At 29.0% G+C, this 14,034-nt stretch overlaps 1 protein-coding gene across 3 annotated transcripts; it reads right to left on the reverse strand.

The window, feature by feature from the left end:
* Positions 1-6,857: 6,857 nt before the first annotated feature.
* On the reverse strand, positions 6,858-10,391 carry LOC100780478 (CBL-interacting serine/threonine-protein kinase 5). Of its 3 annotated transcripts, none has more exons than XM_041016291.1 (2): positions 8,732-10,391; positions 6,858-7,828 (listed from the first exon to the last, which is right to left on the reverse strand). In XM_041016291.1, exons 1-2 carry the CDS (start codon positions 10,047-10,049, stop codon positions 7,725-7,727), a joined length of 1,422 nt encoding a protein of 473 aa, XP_040872225.1. In that variant the 5' UTR covers positions 10,050-10,391; the 3' UTR covers positions 6,858-7,724. The 3 variants fall into 3 exon arrangements, with proteins under 3 accessions (XP_040872225.1, XP_003526181.2, XP_040872226.1); XM_003526133.5 differs by having other exon boundaries at positions 6,858-7,849; XM_041016292.1 differs by lacking the exon at positions 6,858-7,828 and adding an exon at positions 7,856-7,997 and having other exon boundaries at positions 8,732-10,390.
* Positions 10,392-14,034: the final 3,643 nt, after the last annotated feature.

A 14,034-nucleotide genomic window follows, 5' to 3' on the forward strand; every position in this document is an offset into this window, starting at 1 on the left:
AAATTCTGAAAAATCAAAAGGTAGTGCTTACAGTTTTTCCTTTGACGTGAATTTCCTCCTATGTAACGTAAAATCCAACATGCTATATATGTTTAAGAGCAAATTATATTAACATCCTCAAATTATACAATAGTCTTTATTGTTTAATGTTTACAACCATTCCTCTCATAAGTGACAGTGTAATATATAAGAAAATGTTAGTGACTTAGTGTAATATTTTTAAACATCAAGAGAGGTTAAACAGTGTAATATGTCAAAAAAAAAAAAATAGGAGTGTAGGTGCAATTTGTTCCTAATTTAATGTTGGAAAAATTAGTTATGAATCTAAAATTAATTTGAGTTGAAGTAATTTTAAAAATAAGAACATCTAAGATTCAAAATAAAATGTTGAGCAACACAGAATGAATATGTGAAAGCTGAATTGATTCGGGTCTAAGCTACAAGGCTACAACTCACCGAAACGGCACTAACGATCAAATGAAGTCGGCCAAAACTATTTCAATATGACAAACTTGCAGAAATGGTAGCGTGTAGCTGTCGGCTGTGAAGAAAAAGAAGGAAAATACGCGCAAATTGAAGGAAAATAACTTGCTCTTGTTGTTTTCTATTTTAAAGGGAAATTTGACCAAAAACTGACCTTGACTTGAATGAATGAACATCCATACATCAAAATTCAGAACTTGCTTCCATGCAAATTGGCAATTGGATGCCCCAAAACTCAATTTTTTTGTCTCATTAATTAACACGTAAGGCTTAAGTTGGCGAACTATTCCATTTCTAAGTTTATCACACACACTACACGCTTTTAGGTTTTCGTCCCTGTCATCGTCTTTTATTTTTAATCATATTTCTTATTATTTAATTCAGCAATATCCCATGTAAATACAGGTCACATATTACAATTTTTCTTTTCTGTCTTTCTTCCTGGTTAAAGTATGATTAAGATAATATTTTCCTTTGTTCATTTAATATTCTATGCCATTTTCTTATGGGACTTAAAGCAGTCTCTAAAATAAAATATTTAATTTTCTCCATTTTAAAGGTAAATTTTATTAATATTGAACCACTAGTTCATGGATATATGATTATGATCCGTGCGTTGAAATAACTTGTAGGCCTTCTTCCTTTAAATGTAAATGTGAACAGGAACATCACATGTACATTGTTGAGGTATTTCTCTAGAGACATGCTGAAAGTTGAAACTGCGTACCTTGTTTTGTTTGGTTGTGCGGTATTAATTAATGGGATTATTTAAAAAATCATAATCTCCTTCTAATAGTTTAAGTTTTGAAGTAGTTAATTCATTGCATTCACAAACCTTGACTTAATATATATCTTGAGAGATAGGATAAATTGACATTAAATATCAATTTTTTATATTTATACTGCTTAATAATTTATGTAAAATATGCAATTAACTATTAAAAAAATATACACTAACAGTGTAATTTTTTTTACCCTTTTTGATATTTTGGTAATTAAGTTCGTTGACTTCAATAATTATATTAAAAGTCACACTAATATTCATATCTAATTGAATTACAATGTAAAATATTATTATATAAAATTACATATTCATTAAACTCTTAATTATATATTTTACTAGTTAAACTATTATATAATTTTTATCATGTATATTAAATTTCACTTTAGTTGGTATGTTATCTAGCAACATACATTTACTTAAATTTTAAGTTAAATTAGATTTTTTATCTTATAATTTATTATTTTAGTTTATTTTGATCTTTTAATTTAAAAAATAATAATTTGACCCTTACTATTCATTTTGTCAAAATTGTTAATAGTAAAGTTCACATAATAGATGATATGTCATTCCCTCGAACACAAACTTAACATCATTAAACAGGAATGAATATCGAGAATCAAATTGAGTCCTTTTTAAAAATTAGAATATCAAATTAAATAAAAAAATTAAATGACCAAATGAAATCAAAATAATAAATTAAAGAAAAATAACTAATTTAACTTATATGCTAACTAACATATTATTATATTTCAAAATAAAGTAATATAATTATCAAGCAACTTTTAATTCAATGAATTTATGGATTAATTTCATTCTCTACAACAACTAATTAAATTGTATGCGTTCAAAACTTATTTTTATTTTTATCACTTTTAAATATATTTCTTAATTTTAATTTTAGTTTTTTTTACTCAACAGCCTGAGCCAGACCAAAAAAAAAAAATCAACCATCCCAAATCACTCTATATTTTGTATATTTGATTTTTTAAAACTACTTTTTTCTGCCGATCTAATATTTCATATTTTTTAAATTAAATATAATGATTTTAGAAAAAAATATATTAATAATTAAAAATAATATTGTATCACAGTAATGATAGTATAAATTATAATTTATTATGTTAAAAATATTTAATTGTAATATAATTTATTTATTTAGAAATATTTATTTATTATAAATTTGAATTGTATAAAAAATAAACATTAATCATTCGAACTGCACATGCTAAAATACTAATTATATAAAAAAAAAGGTGTGAAAAAAGACCAATGGGAATTTGTCCCCCTGTTGTAGGTAACCATCCCTATTCCCTAATTCCGCGAAATTGAATTTAATAATGGAACTTCCATTGCAAGGATCCATCCATGAATTGCGCCTTTGAAAATGGAAAACGAAAGCCTAGCCTGTGTATGGCACAAGACAATACCGAGTATTGTGTTGTTGGATCCACAACACTACACATACTCACAAACCATCTTCAATTTTCGTTTGAGTACGGACAGGGCCTTCTAATTATGACTACCATAATTCTGTCGCAACAAAGATTCAGGAAAGCTCTGATGTATCATATTTAAATTCTAGTCTTGGAATTAATTATATAGGTTTGTGTGTGTGTGTGTTTTTTTTTTTTTTGTGTTGCCGGTGTTTAATTTAACTTTATAAAATTGATTTATATGGTGAATATTTATATACTTTAATTGATGGGATAACATATTGTGATGTTAGATTTTCTCACACGATTAAACATTTTGAATGTAAAGTTTATAAAAGAGTGAACATTTCCACGTAATTTGATATATGATAATGATCCATGGTGAATGGCTAATAATAGTCAAGCAACAATGGTTAGGATGCACTTTAATATTATTTTAGAATTTTGAGTGAAACATATTTCTTACATACAGTATACTTGTTAACTAAATATCATATGTTGAATTAAAATAAAGAAATAATGATCAGCTAAACGCTTGTTAATTGGTATTGTATAATCTTAATGATCTATATTTGAACAAATTAAGGGATCACAAATTTACTTCAACAAAAACAATCGGGAAGCATAAAATGTTTTAGAAGATGTGTTATAACACGCTAGCATAGTAGGAATAGTCTTAAACAAACACACTAATGCTAATATACTCTTATATTATAAATTCGAATCATCATCCATAAATTAGAGTATTTTTTAGAAGTTTTTCTTTGAATAAAAACACTTTTAGAAATTATTTTTAATAGTTTTTTAAAGATTTATTCTCAATTTCATTTAGTCACATATTTTATCATAATATTATATATAGATATTAGTTTTTTGTTTTGCTTTTTATTCCTTTCAAATATATTTCTTAATTTTATTTCAAACTTAATCTAATTTAACGACTAGTCCATAAAATTTATTTCTCAAATCACTTTATTTTCATCCGTATGTTTGATTTTTCTTAATCATTTATCTCTTTCAATTAATCTATCCTTTATTTATTTCTCAATTGAATTCCAATAATTTTAAAAAAAATTATGAATAACTAAAATTATTTTTATCACAATATAAATTGCTTATCATAAGTTTAAAATATAATTAATATGTTCAAAAAATGTTAATTTAGTATAAATTTAATTTTAATATAATTTATATATTAAAAATACTTATTATTTTAACTTTTCATAACGTATGATTAAACATATTTCCTATTCATTGTTGAGTTTAAAATACTGGATTTTTTTTATAAGAGTTTAAAATACTAGTTAACTTGTTGGGATTTTTCACTGGGTTAAAAATAAAAACTAATTACCGATCAAGAAAATATTTATTAAAATAAGTGATTTTTACCATATAGAAAGGTAAGAGTGACACTTTCTATTTTTTACTTATCTTGTAGCATGAGGAATTACCTTGATACACTTTATTCAATTAATTATTTAGCAACAACTAAACTACTGACCCCAAATAATTGTTTAATGAATAAAATGCATGTTATATTTTCAGTTAAACTAGCGTCTGTTGACGCATAATACATATATATTTTTTTATATAAAAAAAATGGGTGACGACGTTCATACATGACCTTATTCGCATAATCACCTCCTTGCGTCACACAGCTTGCCTTTTGCTCCATTTTTTCCACAAGATTCCCCCACTTAGCACCATGGAAAACTTGAATATTCAACCAACATCACTGTCGTTTTGCATGTTTTCCATTCCAAAATGAAAGTTGCTTATGGTCTCTTTTGATCGTGCATTTATGTTAAGCAATGCTGACATCTATTTTAATGTAGTTTCTCTAATCAAAACTGTTAAATCACCCATGAAAAAATAAATGTAGGGATATTTTTTTCCTATTATTTTTTTAGAGATTTTTAGTTACTTATTATTAATTTAGATTAAATACTAATTTACATTTCCCTTCCAGGAGATGAAAATTTTATATTGTCCTTCCCTTTTATATAAAAAAATACAATCTCTTTCCTTAGCAGATTTAAGTATTTGACACTTTATCCCATTTTTCAAATTTTCATTAAAGTTTATTATTTTTGTTTAAGAATAACCATTGCCAAAGTGTGTAATATATATATATTATCTTTGAATATTCCTTTCATAGATAAGTTGTAACCTCTATTTGTGTAGTCTTTTTGTTACAGACAGTGGCTGTTTTTTGATATCGGTTACATATTATAAGGCCTTATTTGCTGATAAGAAAAAAAAAGAAATATATATATATTATTCTCTTACATAAAAAAAATGTTCATAGTATTATAAATTCCTAACGCATCATCATAGATGTCTTTCATTTGTACGGACAAAAGAAAAAAAAAACTTTAAATATAAAAGATTTAAAAATTTAAAAGTTGATGTTACATCTTTATATTCTACCTTAATTTAAATATTTTACTTTTTTATCTTAATTCATTTTCACACATATTTTATTCCTTTAAACCAAACACAACATAAAACTAAGGAATTATAACTGCTACAATAGCACTTGCTTGGGAAAAACAAACAGGAATGTCTTCAAGGTTTGTTCTTTTTCACGTTCTTATTACAACATCTGGGGTTAGAAAGCCTAGCACACAAAGTTAATGTTCAAAGCCCATAAGTTTAACTTTATGGCCACAGCACAAAGGCCCATAATCACGCTAAGAAATATATATAAAGCAACAAAGAGCTACAAAGAGTTTTGGAATACTACAGTACATATTTACATTTTCTGTAAATTAAAAACCGAATGGATTTGGCCTTATTAATATATTAAGAGCGTGTCCAGTTTACTTGTGTTTAGCTGTTTTGTTTTTCCTTTTTTTATGAATAAACATTAATCCTATGTTTAAACAAGGGAAGAAAATATAAAAAGAAAAACAAGAACAAGTGAAGAAAAAAATGATATAATTTTTTAGATCGTTTGCTAAGAGAAAAACTGAAATAAAAATTTTATTTAATTTAGAGTTGAATGTATATACATTATTATAATTAAATAATTAAAGCAAAAAGAAAACATGTTTTCACTATATAAGAGGGTGTGGAAAAAATGCATAATGAAAATACAATTATATTGTACAAAGTCTAGAACAAAATCATATTTCCTTGCAACAAAAATACAACTCCATTGTATACTTTATACAACAAAAACATATTTTCATCAAAATAGTATTTTGGAATAAAAAAAATTAAAAGGTGGTGAGAATAGCAATTTCATAACTCTTCATGGACCTTTAATTTTAGGCCTAATACCAGCCCGTGACGAATATATAGCCTTTTATTGGTAAATATATTTACCCTTTGTTTACCAACTAATCTCCATCCTTGGTCTATAGCTTAATCTATGTGCTGTACAAGTATTCTCAGGACCTTGAGGACAAGGTCTGATGTGCCCATCTGTAATGTTTAGTTGGGAAAGCTCAAAAAAATTGTGAAACCAAAATGGTTTAGAGACTATATTGAATAGTATACTTATATTGTAAATTATACTAGTTTTTATTTTATGTCTCTTCAAATAATATGATGCTTTTTTAAGAGGCAAATAATATGATGATGATACATGGATAATTGTTATTCATTAATTGACATCAATTTGAATTATATAAATGTATTCTCTTTTAGGGAATCAATGGATGGAAAATATAAAAGTTTATGATTTTAGCTTCTTAGCTTTAATGATAGTTTCTCTAGTTTTACAGTAGTCTTGTTGTAGTTCGATCTCTATCAGATAGATAGTCGCATCAACACTAAACTACTAACATAAAATGTTGTAGTCATCCGAAAAAACTTAAATATTGTTTTATGCGACTTTCATTGTATAACTACTGTTATAACAATATATTTTAAGTTTAAAATATTTTAATGAACATGAATCTTCTTATAAGTAGAAGATAAAGTCAAAGGATTCTTGTTTGACATACAGACACAAACATAGCTTGTGAGAGAGAAATGCAATGAATGAATACCATATATAGAACCACTTATATAATGGAATAGTTGGAGACCAATCCCCTGAACCCGGTACGCATTTAACATGACAGATAAAACAAAACAAAACAAAACAAAATAGAAATGGAACAGAAGAAATAGTGGCACACACTAGAAGGCAGAAACGCTCTTGCTAGTAAGAAAGAAAGCAAGGAACATTGATCACTTTCATAATCAACAATTTCATTATAGCAAAAAACAAAAGGTCCTCTCGTCTTCTGATCCCTTTAATAATGGAGTCAATGCTGTAGATAATAGCTTACCATATAATATACTAATAGTAATAAACTAATATAAAAAAAATAAAAAAAGTGAGGTGTTGCTGTTCTACTTCTATTTGCTGCTGAAAAGGAAGAAATTGCGTGGGGTCGGAGTTTGTTCCGTGCGGGATGTCTTGTTTCCAAATGTTAGAGTAGGTTATTCTCGTGTGGCGTGTTCCAACTTCCTATTGAAATTTACACTATAGAGTATAGAGTATAGATATTTCACATTTGCTTGCATCGATGGGTATCTGTAGTGACTTATTAATTCAAAGACTTTCCCATTCCTTATGGACCGTTTTGTTTAACCTTCATATTCGTATTACAACTCATTTTTATGGGTGTTTAAACTTTAAACAACCTAGTCAACAATAGAAATAATAGTATTAGCAACCAGGAAAATAGTTCTAAAGAGAAGAAAAAAGAAGTATTTTAAAAATCAAATAATTATGTGAAACAAAGTGATTATAATATTGAATGAAATAATTGAGGTTGGTTGGCGCACTCACCCCACTCTCAGGAAAAACAAACAAACCTCAAAGAGACTCAGATAGACAAATTAGTTAGAAATTTTGATCATTCCTTGGAGGGGCTTAAAAGTGGGATGGTCCTTTGGGGCGGGCAACCACATTCATAAAAGACAAACATATTTTGAAAATGGTAACTGTCTCAAACAATTTTGCCTTTCTTGGTCATCTCTCTCAATTCAGCCAGAATTTGGCGTGCTTTATTGGTATCAATTTATTAATATCTGTTTGTGTTGGATGCTTGGAGCTGTATTTTTGTCATTTGAAAATGCCTTCCACCTTGCTGATTTTCCGTTTCGCCATATGAATTAGTGTTCCCATCTGTCATATTCGAGTATTGACCTGGTCATGATCATTTGTTGGTTTAAATTTATATTACTTGTCTTGTATATATAACACGTAAATGGTCAATTTGCTATTATATATACTCCTTGTTGTAGACATTCATTAATCTTAATACAAATATTACTCCTCTGTCGTGCTCTTTCACCTGCAATTTGAAACAATGTCCGTGGGACATGAGAAATGAGACCCGACAATAGGCAAATTAAAGAGAAAAGGGTCAAGACATGCTGTCACCATAAGAACATGTCTTTGAAATACACAAGTGCAAACTTCAAACATCAAAGCACACTTGACTCGTAGCCTTCAGCTAAACTTTTTAAAATCACACTCATATTGTCGAAATTAAACTCATGTAACATTATAGAATAAAGGTAAGATAAATTTGTAAATTATTCTTAAATCAGAGTCAAGTTAATTTTCAGAAGTAGTCACTACTGTTACTTCATAGATGTTTTCTAACTTATCATAAACAGTGTTACTGATGTCATTATAATTAACTTATTTAAAAATGCCAACCAATAATATTTTTATATTGATTGAGTTCACCATCATACATAACTCTTTAAAATAATATTTGCATTCACAATTTTATACCAAAGTAATTTTGGACACAGAAATAAGTTCCATTCCGAATGTAGCAGCAGCACAATATATTTAATTGCAGTTTATGTACAGCCTCACCTTCAAAAGGTGCAAAACCCTATCTTTCCAAAAAATCAGGCAGGGAATAAAGACGAAAGCGACAAACCCAAAGCAAAAGAAAGAAAAGTCGTTAGAACATTACCGTTTCTAGAACCCTCTCCGTGGACTGTCACGCTAATTATAATTAATTAATTTATATAGTACTAACAACAACAACCTGCTTATGACACTCCTCACCGTGACAGGCGGGAACGTTAGCAGCACACGTGGCATCCCCTTGCCACGTCCAAACAATGTCCTTCAGCGCGGGCCTCACGTCCTCCTCACAGAACTTCGCGTATTCCAACGTGTCGCCGGCGGACTTCGAAAACTCAACAACGGCGACCTCCGGCGCCACCTCGAACACCTCAGCCGTGACCGCCAGCCTCCCTTTCCTCCCCTCCGCCGCGCCCTGCAGCCGGATCTTGAAGTCCTTAACCTCCGCCACGCGGAAACTCAGCCCCCGCGCCGCCGCCGCAATCTTCGCCACAATCGCCGCCGCCGAACACTTCGACGTGAACACCGTCGCTGTCTTCCGCTTACTCTCAAACAGCCCCGAGAGATCAAACCCGGAAGACATCGAAGAAATAAACTCGAACGCGTTGAAGAACTTGGGGACCTTGGAATTATTCTCTTCCTCCGTAACCGTAACCGTAACGGCATCTTCTTGTTTCTCCAACTGACACAAGTCCGGCGCGGAAAGCGAAGAAAAGCCCTTCCGGAACCACGACACGCGAGCTATGGCGGAAATCGCGGTCCTCTTCGAGGGATCCGCCACTAGAATCTTGGAGATTAGCCTCTTCGAATCAGGCGAAAACCACGGTGGAAACTCAAACTCGGCTCTGAGAACTTTGTTATACATCGTCATGAGATTCTCGTGTTGGAAAGGAAGAAAGCCAGCGAGAAGAACATACAAAACGACGCCGCATGACCAGATATCAGCTTTGGAACCATCGTAGCCTTTTTTTCTTAACACTTCGGGTGCCACGTAGGCAGGGGTGCCGCACTGTGTGTGGAGGAGCCCATCGTAACGAAGCTGTTCCGGCAGCGCAGAGAGACCGAAATCGGAGATTTTAAGGTTTTCGTCTTCGTCGAGGAGAAGATTCTCTGGTTTGAGATCACGGTGGGATACTCCTCTGCTGTGGCAGTAATCAACGGCACTGATTAACTGCTGAAAATACTTGCGGGCGAGATCTTCTTTGAGTTTGCCTTTGGAGATTTTGGCGAAGAGTTCCCCGCCACGCACGTATTCCATGACGAAGAAGATTTTTGTCTTTGTGGCCATCACTTCCTTGATTTCCACCACGTTTGGGTGTCGCACCAAACGCATCACGGAGATTTCACGTTTGATCTGTTCCATCATTCCTTCTTTTCTCACTTGCTCTTTGTTGATCACTTTGATTGCCACGTTCTCGCCCGTGCTTATTTGCTTCCCGTAATACACTTTGGCAAACGTCCCCTTGCCGAGAAGCCTCCCCATCTCGTACTTTCCGAACACCGTGTGACACTCTTCCATTGATTAACCAACTAACTAATAACTAATAATTAATTAATCAATCAAAGTATAATAAACCCACAAACTGAGTTTTTTTTTTTCAGTCGGTATGTGGTGGATTGTGGAACAACATTTTATTTTTCTTCGATTGGGTTTAAGGAAGGAAGGAAGGGAAGGAAGAAGAGTAATTGATTGAACAAGGGAGAATATACTGATTTTTGAGATATTGAGAAAAGTTTTTAAAAAAGTGTTTGGACGACGGAAGCACTTATAAGAGTGTGGTCAGTGGGGTGTGTGTGTGGAAGACAAAAAATAAAACGCAAGTTGGAGGCAAACCATTGGAGCAACCGGTATTTACTTTTCGTGCGGCTTACCCATAGGATCTGATAGATAATATATGGCTCTCCTGACCCATCTCAAAATGGGTCACGTTGCATTATTGGGGTTAAGTTAAGTATTGCTTTTGAATGTTTGCCAGAAAACAGAAAAAGGAAATAAAGCAATAGCTTTATGCTAACACTGAAAGGAGATTAAATTTGATAGGAAGTTGCAAGTGTCATCATGTTATCGTTTATTTTATTGAATTTTAACTTTATAATTAATAAAAATATTTCACATTATCAAAACTTATCGAAGGTTTGGCATGATAAAGTGATGACAGAGTATCAATTTTCGATTTTGATTGGTTATTTGCAAATTGTGCCAGTTGCTAGGGTACGTGTTTTGTGTGTTTTTATCAATTGGATTGAGATCTGAATCTAAAATTTTATGGAAATTATTTAGATTCTTTCTTCACTACACCACTTCTCCTGGATTACATTTTTTACTGTTAAGTCATGAATTTAATACGGTGATAAAAGAGTTAAAACTTTGATCAAATTCTTAAAATAAGAAAAAAAATCCAGCTATCTGTTATATAATGCATATTACCCTTCCTTTTTTTCTGAAAGGCATGTTACCCTTCCTAAAAAAAAGTTTACTACCCTTACTTATAATAACTTAAAAAATAATTAAAACAATATATGTTTTCTAACAAAAAATTCTCTTCAGAAAAAAAAAAAAACAAAAAATCTCTCCTTAGTTTTTTGTAATTCTTATTTTTAAAAATTTATAGAGCAATAGACTATTTTATGAGCTCTTCGAGATTTTTCGTAGTTAAGTTAATTACGAATTGAATCAATTATTGTGAATCTCATAAAAGTTAGGTGCAATTGTTGCGGTTCTCATAAAACAACTTAAGGTTGAAATAAACAATGTGTAAATAAGTTGTTGTTTTTTTGTATAATTTTGTGGCATTTGAATTACTCCTTTAATATTAAATGAGATTTTTTGGGAAATTTGTTGACTCTTTCCTCGTTTCTCGTCTGATAAATATATATTCAAAAATAAAGCCTACCAATAAATTATATGTTAAGAAATTAATAGTAGACTTGTAGATCGTTGTTGGGCTTGAGTAATTTGATTCTTCGTGATAGATCAAGAACAAACGTAATGGCAACTGTGCCAATTCATATTAGGAGTGAAATTTATTGCAAAGATCTTTTTGCATTTTTGGTTTAGTCCTCTTTATCGATCGTTTTAATGTAGCCTCCAGGTTTGACGCATCAATTACGTGCTTGAGTTAATTTATTTAGTTTTTTTTTAACATAATTTAAAGGGGAGAAAGCCTTCAAAACATATAATGAAAGCCTATAAAAAGGAAAATAGTATATCAAAATCAATGAAAGGAATAGGTTGGAAGAACTTTTTAGCTGTATAAATATTTTCAATTTCTTCTCTCTCTTTTTTTTTTTTTTTTGTTTAAAGACTACAACCGCAACTACATACTCTGTGTTTAAATTTAAGATTATTGATTAACTTAAAATAATCTCATATAGTACTAATTAATCAACACACTTAATCATTTTCAAAATCCATTTATACATATGAGTAAATTTATTTTATAGTATATTTCTTTCAAAAAAATATAATTTATATTATACAATAATTTTACAAAATTATAAAACGTAGCATTAGCTCAAAATGTAACTATTCCCTAATTAAAAAGTTACTATTAGTTTTACAATATTTTTTTAACAAATAATTATATAACTTTCAGATTCATACAGTAAATTGTCTTGAAGCAATTAACGATACCATTGAATTAGGAAATAAAAAAGCCAAATTGAGAAATAAAACAACAAAATTATTAAGTACTGATTTTTATAAACACAATAATAGTTCCGTGATTATAATTATGATGTATTATTATATAAGTAAATTAGATTCAACAGGAAACATAATAATGTAGCATTTAAGGTTATTAATGTAGTATTCATATAAATCTTTATATATTATGATACAATCTTGTTATTTAATTGATTTTTTCTTTATTTCTTTAAATATTATTTTATAAAACATTTTTTCATTATATAAGTGAGTTTATGATGGATTGAGATTTTACTTAGTGTCTAAATGGAGGATTACCATTATTATTTGAAGAGTATAAAATTATTTTCTCAAGTAAACAATTTTGTGAAGCACGATATTATAAGACACTTTATCACTATAGATAAGATTCCTTCCTCAATTTTTATCTAAACAAATTATATTTAAAGTTGAGATGTAAATTCAAGCTTCATATAAAAAAAATTCTAACTTTAATTTTTAATATCGTTATAATTAAATATTTTATAATTTTGTATCTGCTAGATAGAAAAGATTCCTTCCTATTCTTTATCTACGAATTTATATATTAAAGTTTTATATGTAAATTCAAACTTTATACAAAATACCCAAATTCTAACTTTAATTTATAATATTGTATCTACGTTATTCTTTTTATTTATGCTATTCTATAATATATATATATATATATATATATATCGATCATGAAAATTATGTGATATTGTAACAATTTATTATTATTGTTATTAATATGAAGCTTTGTGGGTTCCCCGGTGGCTACACAACGATTGGTCGATCGATAGTCCATCATCTTAGACCAGAGCTCAATTATGTTTTTCTTTAAGGCAAACAGAATATTATTAATAATGCGAAATCAGTTTTAACTAGAACTCAGATATTATTATTATTATTATTATTATTATTATTATTATTATTATTATTATTATTATTATTATTATTATTATTATTACATAAAAAACACTCCGTAGGTATCTATATTTGAAAGTTATTTATACATGTATAGTTTGATATAATTTTTTTTTGAAATACGTAACTGTGGTTTAAAATTAAAATAAAATATTATAATAATTGAAGATAAAAATATTTTTAAAACATAACACAAACACATTTCTGCTGCTTAATTTTACCTGCTGGTGTGTGTAAATCCATACACGTGAGATTTCATTCATTATTACTAGAATCAACTAACGGTGTCAAATACTACACTTGGAAGGTTAGCTGGATTATACTCGAATGATTTCCCTTGAGGGGACATAATAATAATAATAATAATAATATATTGATACTTATATATTATTATTATTTTAAAATTTTAGAATGATATATAAATAAAAAACAAAAACACAAACATAATAATTTCAACCATCTAACGCCTGAATCAATTAGTATAAATTTATTTTATTTTAACATAACTAATAGTCTCAATTTCTTGTATCGAAATAAATCATTAAATATATGAAAGAAAAAATTCATTTATGATAATTCTATTTAACTCAAATAAAATTATCTCCTGTTGAAAATTTCTCAAGAAAAAAAACATAATAATTTCAAATTGTTGTTACCCATGTGATAGTCAATTATTAGTATTTTAAGGGCAAATTTATAGCAATGTAAGTTAAAATAAAGAATCAATTATTGTTGGAAGTACAAATTGTACAATGAAAGATTAAAAAAAAAGTAAATCAATTTATAAATTGTACAATGAAAGATTAAAAAAAAGTAAACCAATTTATAAATTGTTAGAAGTACAAATTGTATATTTATTCGTCTACTTGTACTTTTAGGTGATGAATTACAATAACCATATTTTTTATAACTC

Source organism: Glycine max, chromosome 6 (genome assembly GCF_000004515.6).
Source record: "Glycine max cultivar Williams 82 chromosome 6, Glycine_max_v4.0, whole genome shotgun sequence".
In the NCBI taxonomy this organism is placed as follows: domain Eukaryota; kingdom Viridiplantae; phylum Streptophyta; class Magnoliopsida; order Fabales; family Fabaceae; genus Glycine; species Glycine max.